This window comes from Podarcis bocagei (assembly GCF_964188305.1).
Source record: "Podarcis bocagei genome assembly, chromosome: 12".
NCBI classification, from domain to species: Eukaryota; Metazoa; Chordata; class Lepidosauria; order Squamata; family Lacertidae; genus Podarcis; species Podarcis bocagei.
The window spans coordinates 12739037-12756074 of record NC_138137.1 but is presented as its reverse complement, the minus strand read 5'-3'; the positions used below and the strand labels follow the sequence as shown (position 1 = coordinate 12756074).

General features: G+C 40.6%; 1 protein-coding gene across 1 annotated transcript in view; it reads right to left on the bottom strand.

Moving 5' to 3' along the window:
• The window catches only part of KIF15 (kinesin family member 15), a 47111-nt gene that overhangs the window by 26918 nt on the left and 3155 nt on the right, over nt 1-17038 (bottom strand). The window contains exons 2-13 of the mRNA XM_081164327.1: nt 12257-12281; nt 11716-11893; nt 10389-10465; nt 9938-9975; nt 8767-8864; nt 7751-7930; nt 6828-7037; nt 6540-6665; nt 5051-5173; nt 3319-3442; nt 1361-1452; nt 841-1050 (exon numbers count right to left, since the gene is read on the bottom strand). Coding sequence (XP_081020453.1) covers nt 841-1050; nt 1361-1452; nt 3319-3442; nt 5051-5173; nt 6540-6665; nt 6828-7037; nt 7751-7930; nt 8767-8864; nt 9938-9975; nt 10389-10465; nt 11716-11893; nt 12257-12281 — 1481 coding nt within the window. The remainder of the gene's footprint in view (nt 1-840; nt 1051-1360; nt 1453-3318; nt 3443-5050; nt 5174-6539; nt 6666-6827; nt 7038-7750; nt 7931-8766; nt 8865-9937; nt 9976-10388; nt 10466-11715; nt 11894-12256; nt 12282-17038) is intronic.

Below are 17038 nucleotides of genomic sequence, written 5' to 3'. Positions count from 1 at the left end.
TGCGAAGCAAGCCCATTGACAGATTAGCGCTATTAGCGGCTTTTATCGGCTTATCTGCTGATCGGATCAGCTGATAAGCGGCTTAGCGGCTTAGAAAAAGGGGGGGGGAAGGGAAAAAAACCAGCAGGAACTCGCAAGACATTGTCGTCTTGCGAAGCAAGCCCATAGGAAATTCGTTTTGCGAAGCACCTCCAAAACGGAAAACTCTTTCGTCTAGCGAGTTTTCCGTCTTGCGAGGCGAGGCATTCGTCTTGCGGGGCACCACTGTATAAAATGCACAAGTACATCCTTCTTTGGAACATTCTGCTTTGGAACATACTTGGTTAAGTAGTTCAGATTAGCTTGGATGAAATTGTTTGCTGCATCCAGCTGAAGTCAATACATATGTTAATAAAAAAAGAAGCTGATTTTCAATAAGTGCTTTCAGAATTATATAGATTAAAAATTATAAAATCAACTCAACAACCACAAAAAGAAATGCAAAACCTTCAAAATCAATTAAGATCCATGAGTTACGGAAGAGTGCTGAAATCAGCTTAAAAGTTTTTCATCCAAGTTTAATACCAGGGATAGCGTAAAAGTGTGTCTTTTTGATTCAGCTGTGTACATTGGCCAAAAAACCTACTTACAATTTGTGTGTAGAAGTTTTAAGGGCTACTAACCACAACAGCTAACCTCCATGTTTAGAGAAGTACACTTCTCAATAACAGATGTAGGAAGACAAGAACAGAAGAGGACTGTTGCTCAATTAATGTGCTTTCTGGGGGCATCTGGCTTGCCAGAGAATGCCGGAGTAGACAGATGTTTGGCCTGATCCGGGTTAAACAAAAATACAGCTACCTGTTCTCTGAGAATCTTCAGCTCCTCCTTCAGTTCCCCAAAGAGCTTCTCTTGTTCACTGGGCAAAAAGCTGCCATGAGCCTCTTTATGTAGTTTTTCCAGGCGAGTTATATGATCCTCTCTGAATTTAACTATCATTTTATTAGACTGAATGAACTTCTCCTTTTTGACACAGAGATCTTCTAGTTGGGCAACTTTTTCTAACAGCATCTTGAAAATAAAGGCAGCCAATTAAGCAGGAAGCAATAGCATCATGACACATACATAATGAAAAGTATACTTGTCCAACCCTCTCTTGGATGTGATCAACAGAAATCATTAAATGAAGGCACAAACTTATGTTAATTTGCTATTCACACACTCTCAACATTTGTGTTTAACTGATTTGGGGTGTATGTGAGGAGCCATATAAATAAATTAGTTCAGCTTTTAAGAAAGGGATAAATTATTGTTCCAGGGCAAAGATATTTTTGTTAATTGGACCTTTCCTAACACTGTACCATAGTATTCCTATTCTTACCTTTCTTTCACTTTCACCTTTTTCCAATAACAGCATTGCTTCAAGAAAATGGTTCAGATAATCTGCATTTCCTACATCACGTGTGAGGGTAGCTTAGAGAGAACGTAGAACAAAATACATTAGGTTAACACTTCCCTAGATTTATTTGTCTATTTTGTGTGTCAACTGAGATATTTAGCGCTGGTTTTTAATATGTTATAGCTGAAGTAGACATTATCATTTTATGATTATGGCTAAACTTTCTTATCTGAAACTGCATTTAAAAGAGATTCAGGATAAAGAGGTTTGGGTTTTTTATATTTTTAAAAAATGTTTAAATACAAAAGCTTGTTGAACATTTCAGTTAAGCATAACTGAAATACAAAAGAATGCTAAATGTGTTTACTAAGAAGTCAGTTCCAAAGGATTCAGTTTGATTCTGTGCAGAATTTGGGATCCTTGCGTTTGCACAGAACTGGCCATTAAAGCAACAATCATACCCACATTTAGTTGAGGATAAGTTTCACAAACATTGTTGCTTGGTTCAATATCATGGTTATAATTCCAACCATGTCTACCTTGTGGTACATGCCACTGAATTCAATAGGCCTTACTTCCAGGTGGAGAATTGCGGCCTATGTTCGTTACTTATTAACTACAGAAATGAATGGGAATTGCGAATGTAATTTAGTCCCAAAGATTTGGATCCAGACTAACTTTCAAGGTGACATGCACAGATCAGACTGTTACTCCTTAGCAAATATGCAGAGGATTTCACCGTAAGCTCCTGCATTGTCTGAGCTGTAGTGATAGATATTTACAGTTTACACACATTAAAGGTAAAGTGACCCCTGACCATTAGGTCCAGTTGTGACCGACTCTGGGGTTGCGGCGCTCATCTCGCTTTATTGGCTGAGGAAGCCGGCGTACAGCTTCCGGGTCATGTGGCCAGCATGACTAAGCCGCTTCTGGCGAACCAGAGCAGCGCACGGAAACGGCGTTTACCTTCCCGCCGGAGAGGTAGCTATTTATCTACTTGCACTTTGACGTGCTTTCCAACTGCTAGGTTGGCAGGAGCAGGGACCAAGCAATGGGAGCTCACCCCATTGCGGGGATTCGAACCGCCGACCTTCTGATCGGCAAGTCCTAGGCTCTGTGGTTTACCCCAAAGCGCCACCCACGTCCCGATCAGACTGTTACTCCCTAGCAAATATACAGAGGATTTCACTGTAAGCTTCTGCATTGTCTGAGCTGTAGTGATAGACATCTACAGTTTAATTCTGTGTTAATAACCATAGTGAAAACAAAAGGTTAGCTATTAAAGGATTCTACCAAATCGTGATCTGAAAATGGGATTTGCAATAACATGTTGTGGTATTGAATGTTTCTGTTCAGAATTCTAGTCAACTAGTCATATTCTCTTCTAGCACACCATTCTATCCACCTCATTTCCCCCTCTTCCTCCAACACCGGCCAGAATTCTGTGTCTACTGAGCACAGATCCAGGTTTACTTATTCATGATGCTCACTGGGTGACTGGGTTACTTGCCTCATGGGGTTATTATGAGGATAAAATGGGAGCTCAGGAAGAGAGAGACTTTGAAAACCACCCTCAGCAATTTGGAAGAAAGGTTTGGTAAGAATATAAATACACTCGGTCCTCAACGGACTGTTTTGGTTTCCCCCACTAAAGATTTATTTGTAGTTCTGCAAACTTTGGTTCTCTGAAGCTTGCTGATACCTCCGGCTCTTGTGTTTGTGGAAGGTGCCATTTTGGCATACAGAGAACAAGTCTTCTATTACGATATTCTGCTTCTGCAATATATTGGGGGCATGAATTAAGTTTGATCCTGTACAAAAGTCATGTTTTTTTTTAAAAAAACACATTGAGGGGTTTTTTAAAATGGAAAACAAATGGAGTGCTTAAACAAATCATCCTGAAACACCAGTTTTAAGGGAGGAAAGGGGATAGGCTTTACCTGTAGGTAGAGAAGCATCTTGCAGAGACTGCCCTGAATTAAGCAGAGCAAGCTGCTCTTTCAGTTTCTTCACTTCAGACTGCAACTGCTTCACGTTTCCTTGGGTGTCTTCATTTATCACAGCCTTAAATAGAAAATTTAAAATATTGAAACACACACGCCTGATGATCGGATAATTCAAATCCTACTGACAAAGCCAACTAGAATGCGTTGTTCTCACTTTCAAACATCATAGGTTAAAAAGAAAATAATATTGAAAAAGAAGACTATATGATACTAGCATGGCAGCATATATTCTATGCATTTACAAAAGCAGGTGTAGAATTTAGCCTTCCCCTGATCTCAGCTCTCTTTTCTTTTAGAAAAGCATGTTCTTAACGCAAGGCTTCACGTGAGGAGTGAAAAATGTATAGGTTTGCTTTGTGAAGGCGCAGAAACGAGTTTAGGGAGTCTTTTTCTGTTTTCCTACATGCTGCCCCTACTCATGACTAATACTACTGACTCCCCCCCCCCATTTCTCGCTACCTGTTGGTGTTTTGCAACTTTCTGACCTGTTGCAGGAGCTTAGCCAGACCTTAGCAGAGTATACGCAGAGTTCACGAAAGCAATCAGTTGCAGGCAGGATGGACAAAGAAGGAACCAGTAACTTGTTACTTATAGGTGTTTATTATATACAGTGGACTTCAAGTTACTATTTACAGGAACAGAACAGAACACGGACCTTTAACTAGCTCTCTCACCACACGACTCGTAGACAACACACTGACCAACACTAACACCTAACTCCCAACTAACACATTCCAGTCAGTAGGCCATAAATCATTATGCCTGTGAGAGACCTCGACCAATGGTAGAGCTGTTTCCAGGCCTCTATATCTCCAGGCAGATTTTACTCCTTTACTTGGCCTTGGCTGTCGGCCAACTCTTAATTGACTCTGTGTGACGCTGCACGTATTCAAAAACCCAACACTACCGTCACCCCCTTAACTTATGGCCCTCTTTCCCTTTGCAACCCAGGAAGGCTTTGGAAGTTGATGTTGGCAGAAGCAATAGTACACATATGCACATTTATAAATTTGTGAATCGTGTTTGCATAAGATGCACATAGCTCTGCCTATCAGTTTTGATTCTTCTAGCTTGGGAGTTCTTAATAGATGCACACTGTAAAGGTTTAGCACAGAGAGTTGTTCTAGGCCAGGAAGCTTGTGTGTCTTGGTTGTGAGAACTGCGAGAAGGGAACTTCAGACAGTTTCTTCATTTTTACACAAGTTCCACAATGTCTGATACTGTTTTAAAAGTCCAAAGTGAATAGAAGTTACTTTTATCTCATGTAATTATCCTTGAATTGTATGTTGCACACACAGCTAAAAAATGTGAAACATACCTCACGTATTCTAAAAAGGAATGCAACCCATTTCCTAATACAGCAAATGATAGAATTTTCAGTAATTTGAAGGAGACAAGGTATTTGTTAAATGTCTGCAACTGCAGTCTCTCCCTCTCCCTGTTGGTCTATCCAGTTTCACAACTGGAATGTTAAGACTTAGCAAGAACATAGTATTATAAGAGTTGAAATAGATGAGAAATACTCACAATATTTATTTTGATTTAGCAAACCTTTTTTCTGGCAAAGAACCCTTTTAGACAAAGAAATTGCTTACAACTATGTACATTTGTGAAGAAAAATAAGGTGACTGAATAGCCAACGTAATATTCTGTCCCAATTAAATACCTTGTTTTTTATCAGTTTGGCTCTCTGAGCAAAATTAAGGGTGGACAAGGTTTCACCAAAACATCTGGAACCTGGATTAATGTTTGCTATGATGCAAGTTTTGGCATTACCTCCAAGTGAATCCTGTTTGAAGACATGAAAATTACTTTGAGATACAGCACTTTTAAAAGCACATAGTTTAACTAATTCTAGTGTTTATAGAAACACAAACTATTTCCTCTTCTATAACCCTTATTTTGGGGAGGATAACGCCCTCCTCGTAAGACCACTGTTTTAGGCGACTGTGTTGCTTCAGGACTTAACATTCTGATGGGGCACTTTCAATAGAACAGTGTGACAGGATGCTCTAAAGCAAGATTAATATCACCACATACATACGTATTGCCACTATGTTTGGTTTATGATGATACTGCATGTTAGTGCAAGCAGCCTGAATACTTACGTAAGCAGGTAAAGAAACCACAAAGGGGCTAGTTTAGCATTATATCCAAACCTGGAATCATGGCTTGTTTCTCCATAACAAACCACAATTGCTAGCCCGCTTTAGACAAAAGCTTGTTGTTGGATTATCACGTGATTTATTACGATCAAACAATCCATGACTCCAGATTCAGAAATAATAATAATAATAATAATAATAATAATAATAATAATAATAATAATAATTTATTATTTATACCCCGACCATCTGGCTGGGCTTCCCCAGCCACTCTGGGCGGCTTCCAAAAGAATATTAAAATACTATGATACATCAAACATTAAAAGCTTCCCTAAACAGGGCTGCCTTCAGATGTCTTCTAAAAGTCTGGTAGTTGTTGTTCTCTTTGACATCTGGTGGGAGGGCGTTCCACAGGGAGGGCGCCACTACCGAGAAGGCCCTCTGCCTGGTTCCCTGTAACTTGGCTTCTCGCAGTGAGGGAACCGCCAGAAGGCCCTCGGTGCTGGACCTCAGTGTCCGGGTAGAACGATGGAGGTGGAGACGCTCCTTCAGGTATACTGGACCGAGGCCGTTTAGGGCTTTAAAGGTCAGCACCAACACTTTGAATTGTGCTCGGAAACGTACTGAGAGCCAATGTAGGTCTTTCAAGACCGGTGTTATATGGTCTCGGCGGCCGTTCCCAGTCACCAGTCTGGCTGCTGCATTCTGGATTAGTTGTAGTTTCCGGGTCACCTTCAAAGGTAGCCCCACGTAGAGCGCATTGCAGACATAACACTAAAGTAGCCTGTTTGCGATTTGTTTACTAGCTTGTATGAAGGAGGAGCGAGGGAAACACTCTTTGGCTGTGTAAATCTACATGCAGCTTGTGTACAGAAGAGCTTAATAAGCGAAACTTTGTGGCTTAGCATTATGTGGCCAACGGCAACAGATTGTAGTAATCATTGATTTTCCAGGACAACATACCGCAAGTAAGACATCTGAATAATATAAAAGTCAAAAGCATTTTGTCTTTTGAAAACCAATGTCCTAAAAATTAATGGTACACATTACCCGTAGCAGAAAAGTGAGCCTGGAGTCCCTGTAACAGATGTGCCTCTGTTTTCCATTGCCCACATCAACAAGTGCAGTAATCACTTGGCCCAGACAACTTAATGAACGGTTTATGTTCCCTGCTTCCTAGAACAAAAAAGAAAATAAAAGTGAATGCCACGTTGGTTACTGTGAAGTATGCTTGAGCATGCATTATACAAGTGCATGGACTCTGTCTCCAGGAGGAGTTAACCCTTTCCTGCATGCTCCAATTCCCACTGACCAAGAAGGCACTGTTTCGCCACTAACCTTTAACCTAACTCCCTCTGTGTGAGTATCTTTTTGTCTCTCTGATCCAGCCAAATCTACCAAATTCAGCAGAGATGATCGAATATTCATAACGTCATTGGTTTTCTCCATTGATTCGACCGTGATAGTAAAAACAGCATGAGACCTTGAGGACTCTCTGTTCATTGAGGTAGACGCTACGCGACGATTTCTCCAGCCCGTTGTTAACACCTAGTCAGAATAAGATACGAGTAGCATTTACAATATATTATGGAACAGGCTCAACAACTTTATCTTAAGCTATTTTGGAGTCACAACTGGGATTGTAGTGCTAATCTTAAATGTGTTAACGAAAGAACCCCTCTATTTCTAATCCTAATCTGCAAGAAGTGTTAAATTAACATCTTACTTGTAGGCAATGATGCATGTTTTACACAGCCCTGTTCAAAAGGAATTTATAACATGGCTTCCCAAGTCTCCCATCCTATTTTTTTAAAAAAATCTTATACTTGAACTTTTGATGTACCTATGTGTATATTGATGTACACATGAGCCAGGCTGATGATTTCCCCTTCCGGAGACAGTCTTTCACACCTTGTGAAATACTGTTCCAGACAGGCCCAATTTGTGGAGTGGATTTTGGTGCAAGAGTGTTTCTGCTGCTGGAAAGGCGAGCGTGAAAAGTTCTCATGCACACTTAATGCATTGCACATGCCTTCTGCATGCCGGGCACTGGAAGCTGAGCTGCAGGAATGAGTGTTTATTGCAGAACATAAATAGCCCAACATAAGGGAGCTGAAGGGCAAAAGGTACAAAACAAGCATAAGAAGCCCAAGTTATTTCTTTTAGTTAAGCTCTTCAAATAATAATACTGCTACTTCAATGAGTGCTGCCTCTATTACAACATGCAAGGATGTCTACCTCTACTTATCAAAACAGCATACTTTATATGCTTCAGCAGCTGAAGTCAACACTTGCTCCACTGCACCGACAACAAATACTCCTTTTGTGATGTGCTCTCTGAGGAAGAGTCCAGCTGAGGCAGAATCCAGCAAGTCAAATAGCTGCTCATTGTAGATTTCAATAAACGAACACTTGCAGAGAAAACTCTTTTCTGTACCAGCCTATAAGAAACATTAACATTTGTGTTACAGAAAATGCTGTTTTAATTTTATCTGGCCTCTAACGTCATTACAAGGTTTTCACAGCAACTACGAAGGCATGCCTTTATTGATCTCTTACAGTTTACAAAAAAACATATTTTACCACCCAACTCCTACTTTCACTTTACATATTTGGAGCCTTTATCGTACGAACTTCAAGCCCTTCAAGAAACAGTTTACCCACCTACTTCCCTGCCCCATCACACCACCTTTGGTCCTGTTCATAACCAGCTGTCCTTCTGCTGTTACCCACTGAACCCATTTCAGCTATTAAAAGCTGGGGCAAACTGAATGGATTGTCCAGCTCTTCTATTTGCAGCCTGGAAAGAGGAGCACTGTACTACATTTACTACTGATGCAACTCTGTATCTTTTTTGCCTTTAAGGGCCAACAGAGCTTAATCAGTGCAATATTGTAGCAGCTCAGCCCTAGCAATTAACTCTGGTTGGAAGAGAACAGTGAGCACAGGCAATAAGGCACAACACAGTATTCTGAAACAGATAAATTTACGCTTGAAATTGGACAGATGGCTGGGAGGGTCAACTAGGGTAGAAATGAAGTCTACCATTCCACTTGCACATTGGAAGCCAATTGCTACTCACCATGCGTAAGTAGCAAGCTAGCATAGCTGCTTGCCTGTATGAAATAGTGTGATTCCAAGCTATACAATCATTCTAAACATGCAAGTTATTTCTTCCAAATGAATGAAGGGCTCCCAACAGCTGGATGCTATTGCTACTAATTAAAATGAACCCTCAAGAACTTTTACCACAATCTTCATTAAGAAGAGGATTTACCTTTTCTTTTTCACGTTCAATTAGAAAAAACAGATATTCAAAACTCCGTGGTATTACTCCTCTCAGATTATGAGTAAAGTTATCAGAGTCGGGAGGACCTTGAAAAAAGAAAGAAATAATTGCTTGGATAGAAATCTAAAAATATCTAGCAGAAATAAGGCGGTTTACATTATTAGTATTAGTAGCACACAATGTTTCTGAAATAGGAAGGAAGCCTTATTGAATAGATAAAGGCCATGGTTAAGAGCAGGCTTCATCAAACTTGGCCCTCCAGATGTTTTTGGCCTACAACTCCCATGATCCCTAGCCAGCAAGACCAGTGATCAGGGATGATGTGATCTGTAGTCTCAAAAACACCTGGAGGGCCAAGTTTGAGGAAGCCTGGTTAAGTGATACAGTGGTACCTTGGTTCTCAAACTTAATCAGTTCCAGAACTCCGTTCCAAAACCAAGGTACGCTTTCCCATAAAAAGTAATGCAAAATGGATTAATCCATTCCAGACTTTTAAAAACAACCCTTAAAACAGCAATTTAACATAAATTTTATTATCTAATGAGACCACTGATCCATAAAATGAAAGCAATAAACAATGTTCTGCAGTGACACAATCAATCAGTAAGTAGCTGAACTGGGTTCCACAGTCACAAAAAAGAGCCGCAAAAATGCAAAATAAATAGCAAAAACAGACAGACCTCAGTGTAAAACTCAAATCAGAAGCCTAACACTCAAAACGGAGCACGTTTGGCTTCTGAAAAAAGTTCACAAGCCGCAACACTTACTGCCAGGTTTGCAATGTTTGGGTTCCAAGGTGTCTGAGAACCAAGGTACCACTGCACAATATTCCCCCCCCCCCTCAAGATGCTGATGCCTGATTAGTCTAACTCTAATCCCTTCCAAGACTCTTCCAAGTATCTTTTTCACCTGTCCCTTTGATGAAGGCTTTGGCTATCTCTTAGAGTCAGGAACACTGCAGTTCCTTGATCTATGCTGTTAGATCATAGACTATGGCAAAATTAATGATATCCTAATATGAAACTAGCCCTAGATTTGGGAAATACTGCGTTAGAAGTTAATATTACACAATGCAAAGTGGTGGGGAAAGAGGATCCCACACTGCGATCTAAAATGAGATAAACAACTGTGAACACAAATCGGTATGTGTTGTACTTACCCATCATTGTAAAGGTTTTCCCTGAACCAGTTTGGCCACTAAAGAGAAAAAGAAGCAGCACGCACGTATAATTATATCTCAGTAATCAGAACTTACTCATTTAGTCATATATATATATTTGCTAGGGTTAATTCTGTACCACTAAGAGGGTTAAATGTAGAGAGACCAGACTGTGGCAGAGCACATGTGTTGCATGCAGAGATTTCCAGGTTCAACTCCTGGCATCTCAAGTTAAACAGGATTGAGTAGCAGGCAATGTGGAAGATGCTGGGCCCCAGACACTGGAAAGCTAATGCCACACATGGATAAATGGACTAGATGAATTCATGCTTTAAAATTTACAGTCCTTAGAATGGTCTGACCAGGTAATGTATTTCTCAAACAGAGCAGTTCATATAATTCAAATCAGATATTTTACTATTTGCATGAAATAAAAAGGTTAAAAGCTTACTATGCAAAAATGGTTCCATTGTAGCCATTCATGCATGATTCTACTATCTTTTTGGCCACACTTGAGAACACTGATTCCTAGGCAGAAAAGATTTTAAAAAATAGTTTTAATATGTTATAATGATAAAAACAGCTTGACTTCATAGTATTCACAAACATATAACCACACACTGTGCACTATTCATTAAACAATACACATACCCTAACATTAAGGAATACTTTTCATTAAACACAAGCAATTCCACTGATACTAAAGAACCATTATTATGCACGAAATAATGAAATCAATGATACTCGCTTCCAAGTAATAGGTTGGAGCCATTATGAGAATATATCTAATGAATATAGCTATTACTAAAAGAGAAATTGTTAATAAATCATAAATCTTAGCACATAGCAGTCAGCTAGCAATTGTTTCCTTACTTTCATCTTCTTCCCTTTCCCCTTTTTTCCTCAACATTCTTAGATTGCAAGCTCACATAAAGGGGCTATATATTATCTATGTATAATTCTTAGCTATTTTAGGCACTTTAAAGCAGTGTTAGAAAATGAAAGCTAGGAGCTAAATGGCACCTTAAACACTAGGTTATGGGTGCAACAACAGAATGTCTAGGCACGCTTTTTTATAACAAGAATAGAAAGCTGAAAATGAATGAACGGCAGCCAAAATATTATGTTCATCTTTCTCATGGTCTAGTCCAGGGGTCGGCAAACCTGGCCTTGCACGATGGACCGCAGGGCATGGTGCACACTGCCTGGGAGCTCCGCGGGGATGGGCCAATGGAGCGGCTGCTGCTCGTCAACAACGCCGGTGAGCGGGCAGCGCTGAGACATGCTCCTGAGCGTGTGCAGAGTGCGTTCCGACTCCAGGTCCTGAGGCAGCTGCGGGAACAGCTTGCAGGGTATTTATATTTTTCAAAATATAGTCCAGCCTCCCACAAGGTCTGAGGAACAGTGGACTAACTCCCTGATGAAAAGGTTTGCTGACCCTGGTCTAGTCCTTCCCCAGCCCACCCCCTAATATTCTTAAAAGGGTCTCTTCTCCAGAGAGTAGCTAGAAGTGGGGAGGCAGAACTTACCCCTCAATAAGTGTGTATAGGATTGCAGCCTAAGGTAGGTGGGTAACAATTTTAATAACCTGTGTTATACTAGCCCCTTAAATGAAGGCACCTATCTGCAATTTCAGTTGAAAAATTTAATGCTAATGTAGATGGCTCAATGCAAACTATTTTCTATTACAAATGAGAATATGGCCAAAGAAGTCTCTTTTCTTTCTTTTTTTAAAAAAATAGTTAACCTTTTAGGAACTAACTTATCTGTTGAATTACCTGGGTTGTGTCCACATCTGCCACATGATCAAAGGTAAAAATCTTAGGTTCAGGCTTTGAATTCAGGCGAATAGTGTTTGATGAAAGAACAGATAAGCACAAGCCATTGTCAGCAAGCACAGTTCCTTCTTCTAGAGGGCGCACCCTCACGAAAACCTTGATAGCATCACCTTCAGCACTAAAACAAAGCAACAGCTACATTAGTATACTAGTAACCAGCTGTAACATGTTTGTAAAGTCATTTTATTTTTGTCTCGTTCTTATGACACAATATGCAGACACAACTAGATAAACATGTCCTAATCTTACGTTACGCCATACATGCAACTGCTGTGGAAATGTTATTGTTTTAACCTGCACCATCAGTTCATCTGATTTTGTTGCAGGTTGACAGTCACCCATGCCTTTTTTTTTAAAAAAAAAATTATTTTGGAACAGCCAGGATTGTAAATTAGGATCAAATTGTAAATCTCTTGATCACACAATGAAGTTGCCCAATCTGATGTTTAATTCTTGCACACAATAATTAATGGATTCTTACCTGGAGGCTGCTAACGCTGTGTCACCTAAAAAACAAAAGTGAGAACGTGATAATTTAAAAACTGTATGTAAGACATCTTTCTACTGCTAATTATTCACATTTCTATGGAGTGTCTACAAAAACAAGCTACAGAAAATGGGGTGACAAAACAAAAAAACTGAAGCAATGACAGACAGCTGCTAGCTATGATGTCACACACAATGCAAACACCTTGTATTGCCAAAGGTCTGGTACCCATACTCTGGTACAGCTGTAGTGTGAACACCCCAGAGGTGTAAACTCCCCAGAAAGTGGGCTTAGAATTATCCCCCCCTTTTTTGTCCTAAGTGGACACGCATTACTTATTGCATGCACATTCATATTGATCAATTTACTTGAGGTGTTTGCATGTGAACCCCTGTATCTGTTCCCTAACCATAGAACTGGAAAGAGTATGCGGGAATCGCAACCAGGTGTCCATCCAATCTCTGAAACCACGATTTATTTATTTTTTTAACTTATCGCTTTTTCATGAAAATGCTCTTTGCCAACTGCACCATCCGATTCACGTCTCAAGACATGGGTAGGCAAACTAAGGCCCGGGGGCTGAATCCGGCCCAAATGCCTTCTAAATCCAGCCTGCGGTCAGTCTGGTAATGTGTGCTTTTATTTAAAATGCATCTCTGGGTTATTTGTGGGGCATAGGAATTCATTCATATTTTTCTCTCCAAAATATAGTCTGGCCCCCCACAAGGTCTGAGGGACAGTGGACCGGCCCCCTGCTGAAAAAGTTTGCTGACCCAAAGAAAAAGAAGGAACATTTTATCATATGTGGTGGGAATGTAAGAAAGTAAAAAACTTCTGGGAAATGATATATGAGATGAAAAAGATGTTGAAATATACATTTTTTAAAAAAACCAGAACCATTTTAACTTGGTATTATAGGTGAGGATATTAATAGACAAGATGTTAAATTGTTTTTATATGCAACAACAGCGACAAGAGTATTGTTAGCCCAAAAATGGAAGCAAGAAGAAATTCCGACAAAAGAATGACAGACAAAATTAATGGACTATGCAGAATTAGATAAAATGACAGGAAGGATTTGAAACCTGCGGGACCAGAGATTCACAGAAGATTGGAAGAAATATACGAATTATTTGAAGAGCAACTGTAATCAACAAATTACGCTAGTAGGACTACAAGAAGTTTTGTAAGGAAAAATATATGAAAGATTGCAAAGTAGAGAAAGAATAGAGATATTAGTCATGAGATTTAAATGTAATAGTGAAAGTAAGAAATGTATATTAAGTGAATAGATTGGGAAATTTTCAGATGCGATTGATGCAAGTCAAAAAACTGTATCAGATGTAAAAGTATGTTTAATTAGCGTTGAAAATGATATGTTAAAAAACTAATATATATATATATATATATATATATATATATATATATATATATATATATATATGCTTTCGTAGATTTTCACGGGTACAGGAATGCAGGTTTTGGTGTCTTCGGGTGTCTTCCCGTGTAAGAGTTGGGGTGTCTAGGCGACGTTTCGACGAGGTCTCACTCGTCATCTTCAGGCTGGTGCTTTCGGCTTCTTGTTACTGGAACAGAGCAGGATCTCAGTGTTTGAGTTCCTATAAATACTGTTGAGGGGGTGTGGTGTATAGCCTCCAACGTTCTGGGCAGAGAGGAAGTTCCCAGGTTAGTGTGTCTTTTCTTCTTTTGTTCATTAATTACTTGAGGGATATCTTGAGTGATTTCTTGAGTGATATTCTGAGTACCACTTAGGAGGGTCATTAGGTGTGGATTAGTTGCTAAAGCTTTCGTGTCTTGACCTCTTGAGCTTGTAAAGAGTTTTTTCTGAGAAGATGGCTGTACTTCACTTAGTTGTGCTCTGGCTTGGCTTCGTGTATAGGGGCGAGCTGTGGTTTTGTGCCCTGTGCCAGCCAGATCTGTGTAAGGATTGCAGGGGGGTGCAGCATCCGGAGGTGCCACTATGGTTTGGCTACTGGATGGTGTCTGTAATTTATCTGTGGAGAGGGTCTGGGTTTGGGTCTGGTGTGGTTGATTGGAGATGGCGTTCTGTGTGCCTCTGGTTCTGGTGTCGGTTTTTGTGGGGAGGGCTATTTTCCAGATGTCTGGCAGGCGGGACGTATCGTCACGCTTGTTCATGTTGTGAGGGTGTTTCTCTATCTCGATGGCTTCCATGATTATTCTCTTGTGGTGGTGTTCCGTGTTAAAGAGCAATTTGGAATCTGAAAAATTAATTTCGTGTCCTGTTTCTTTCATGTGTTGGTAAAGAGAGGAAGTTTTTTCTTCTTTTTTGACGGCATTCTTGTGTTCTGCGATACGTGCATTTATTCGTCTGTTTGTTTGTCCAATGTACGTGGCTGGGCAGACTTTGCAGGGTATTTCATAGACCCCTTGGTTTTCTAACTGGATTTTATCTTTGGGGTTTCTGAGGATATTGGCTATTTTTTGGTTGGTGCAAAAGGCTGTTTTGATATTGTGTTTGTGGAGGATTTTGCTAATTTTATCTGTAGTGCCCTTGATATAAGGAAGGAGGGCCATGCCATTGTTTTCTTCTGTGTCTTGGTTTTTGGGGGGTGTTTCTTTTTGGATTAGCTTCGTAACCCTGTTTTGCTGGTATCCGTTGGCGATTAACACATTTGAAAGATTCTGTAACTCAGTTGTCAAGTGGTCTTTGTCAGCCAGGCGTTTGGTTCTGGAGATGAGAGTCTTGGCTACGTAATCCTTACACAGATCTGGCTGGCACAGGGCACAAAACCACAGCTCGCCCCTATACACGAAGCCAAGCCAGAGCACAACTAAGTGAAGTACAGCCATCTTCTCAGAAAAAACTCTTTACAAGCTCAAGAGGTCAAGACACGAAAGCTTTAGCAACTAATCCACACCTAATGACCCTCCTAAGTGGTACTCAGAATATCACTCAAGAAATCACTCAAGATATCCCTCAAGTAATTAATGAACAAAAGAAGAAAAGACACACTAACCTGGGAACTTCCTCTCTGCCCAGAACGTTGGAGGCTATACACCACACCCCCTCAACAGTATTTATAGGAACTCAAACACTGAGATCCTGCTCTGTTCCAGTAACAAGAAGCCGAAAGCACCAGCCTGAAGATGACGAGTGAGACCTCGTCGAAACGTCGCCTAGACACCCCAACTCTTACACGGGAAGACACCCGAAAACACCAAAACCTGCATTCCTGTACCCGTGAAAATCTACGAAAGCAAATATCTCACCTCTACGGGGAGGAAACCTTCCAGCTGACAAGAACCTACGAGAAACTAGAAATCCGAAGAGCCACCATCTTATGTGATCTCTTGTTCCTACGCAACTGCCGAGACAACAACTTAATTCCCACATGCTTCCAACTTAAATTCCACTCTAAAACCCCAGCTACCGAAAGGATCCTGAAACGAACTGAACTATCCCTAATCAGAAACGAACTACATAAGAAAAGATACCTACTAAACCAAACCAACAAAGATCTGCTCACTCTTCACCTCAAACTTTGTAACAAAATCCACCCTGCACTCTGGGACAAATGCAAACAACTAGCCGTTTGGAGAGCTGAAACGGAGTCCGCACATAAGACAGACACACACACCAACAAACTCCACAAACTAGAGAAACGCCAGAAGCCCAGCCACCCTCCACAACAACCCATGAAACAAACAGTACATAACATATCAGACAGGATCCTCACCTCAACTGAAACCAAAGTACTCTCCAAAGGTTTCAACTTTGCAGTCGCCCCGAGACGCATCCCCACGGAAAACATCATATGCGGAGTCGAAGCTAGCCTAACCAAAATCAACCCAGATGAAGCCAATAAAATCAGACTTGAAGTCACCAACATCCTCTGCTCCAGCAAACCACCCAGAAGCAATTTACACAAAGAAGAACAGAAAGCACTCACCAACCTGAGGAAAGACAACAACATAATCATTCTCCCAGCAGACAAAGGTAATGCCACTGTTGTGATGAACACATCGGACTACCAAGCAAAACTATCAAATCTACTCCAAGACCCTACCTACCAACCTATAAAAACAGATCCCACCACCTATCTGGAAAAAACCACCAAATCCAAAATAAAAGCCTCTCCTATCAGTGAAGAAATCCAGCTAAGAATCATCCCCAGAGAAAAATCATCCAGATGCCCCAAACTCTACGGTCTCCCCAAGATACACAAAGAAGGAACACCACTCAGACCAATAGTCAGCTCCATAGGCTCACCTCTACAAAATCTCGCTAAATTTCTCGCTAAGCAACTTCAGCCCTATGCAGAATCTATCGCTTCACACGTTACAAACTCCTTCCAGTTCATAGAAACAATAAAGAAGCAAAACCTACATCCCGACGACCTACTTGTGAGCTTCGATGTTGTATCTCTCTTCACACAAGTGCCCATTAATGAAGCCTTGACAGCCATTCAAAACAAATACAATCCCCCCGAATACATCCTGGACCTGACCAACCACTGCCTAACCAACACGTACTTCATCCACAATGGACAAAGATACAAACAGATAGAAGGAGCACCCATGGGATCACCCCTCTCACCGGTCATCGCAAATCTGTACATGGAACACTTTGAAACCAATGCTTTAGACAAGTCAGAACACAAACCCAAACTTTGGCTCAGGTATGTTGACGACACCTTTGTAATTTGGCCACACGGGAAGAAAAAACTAGATAGCTTCCTCACACATCTCAACAGCCTACACCCCAAAATACAATTCACAATGGAAATAGAAGCC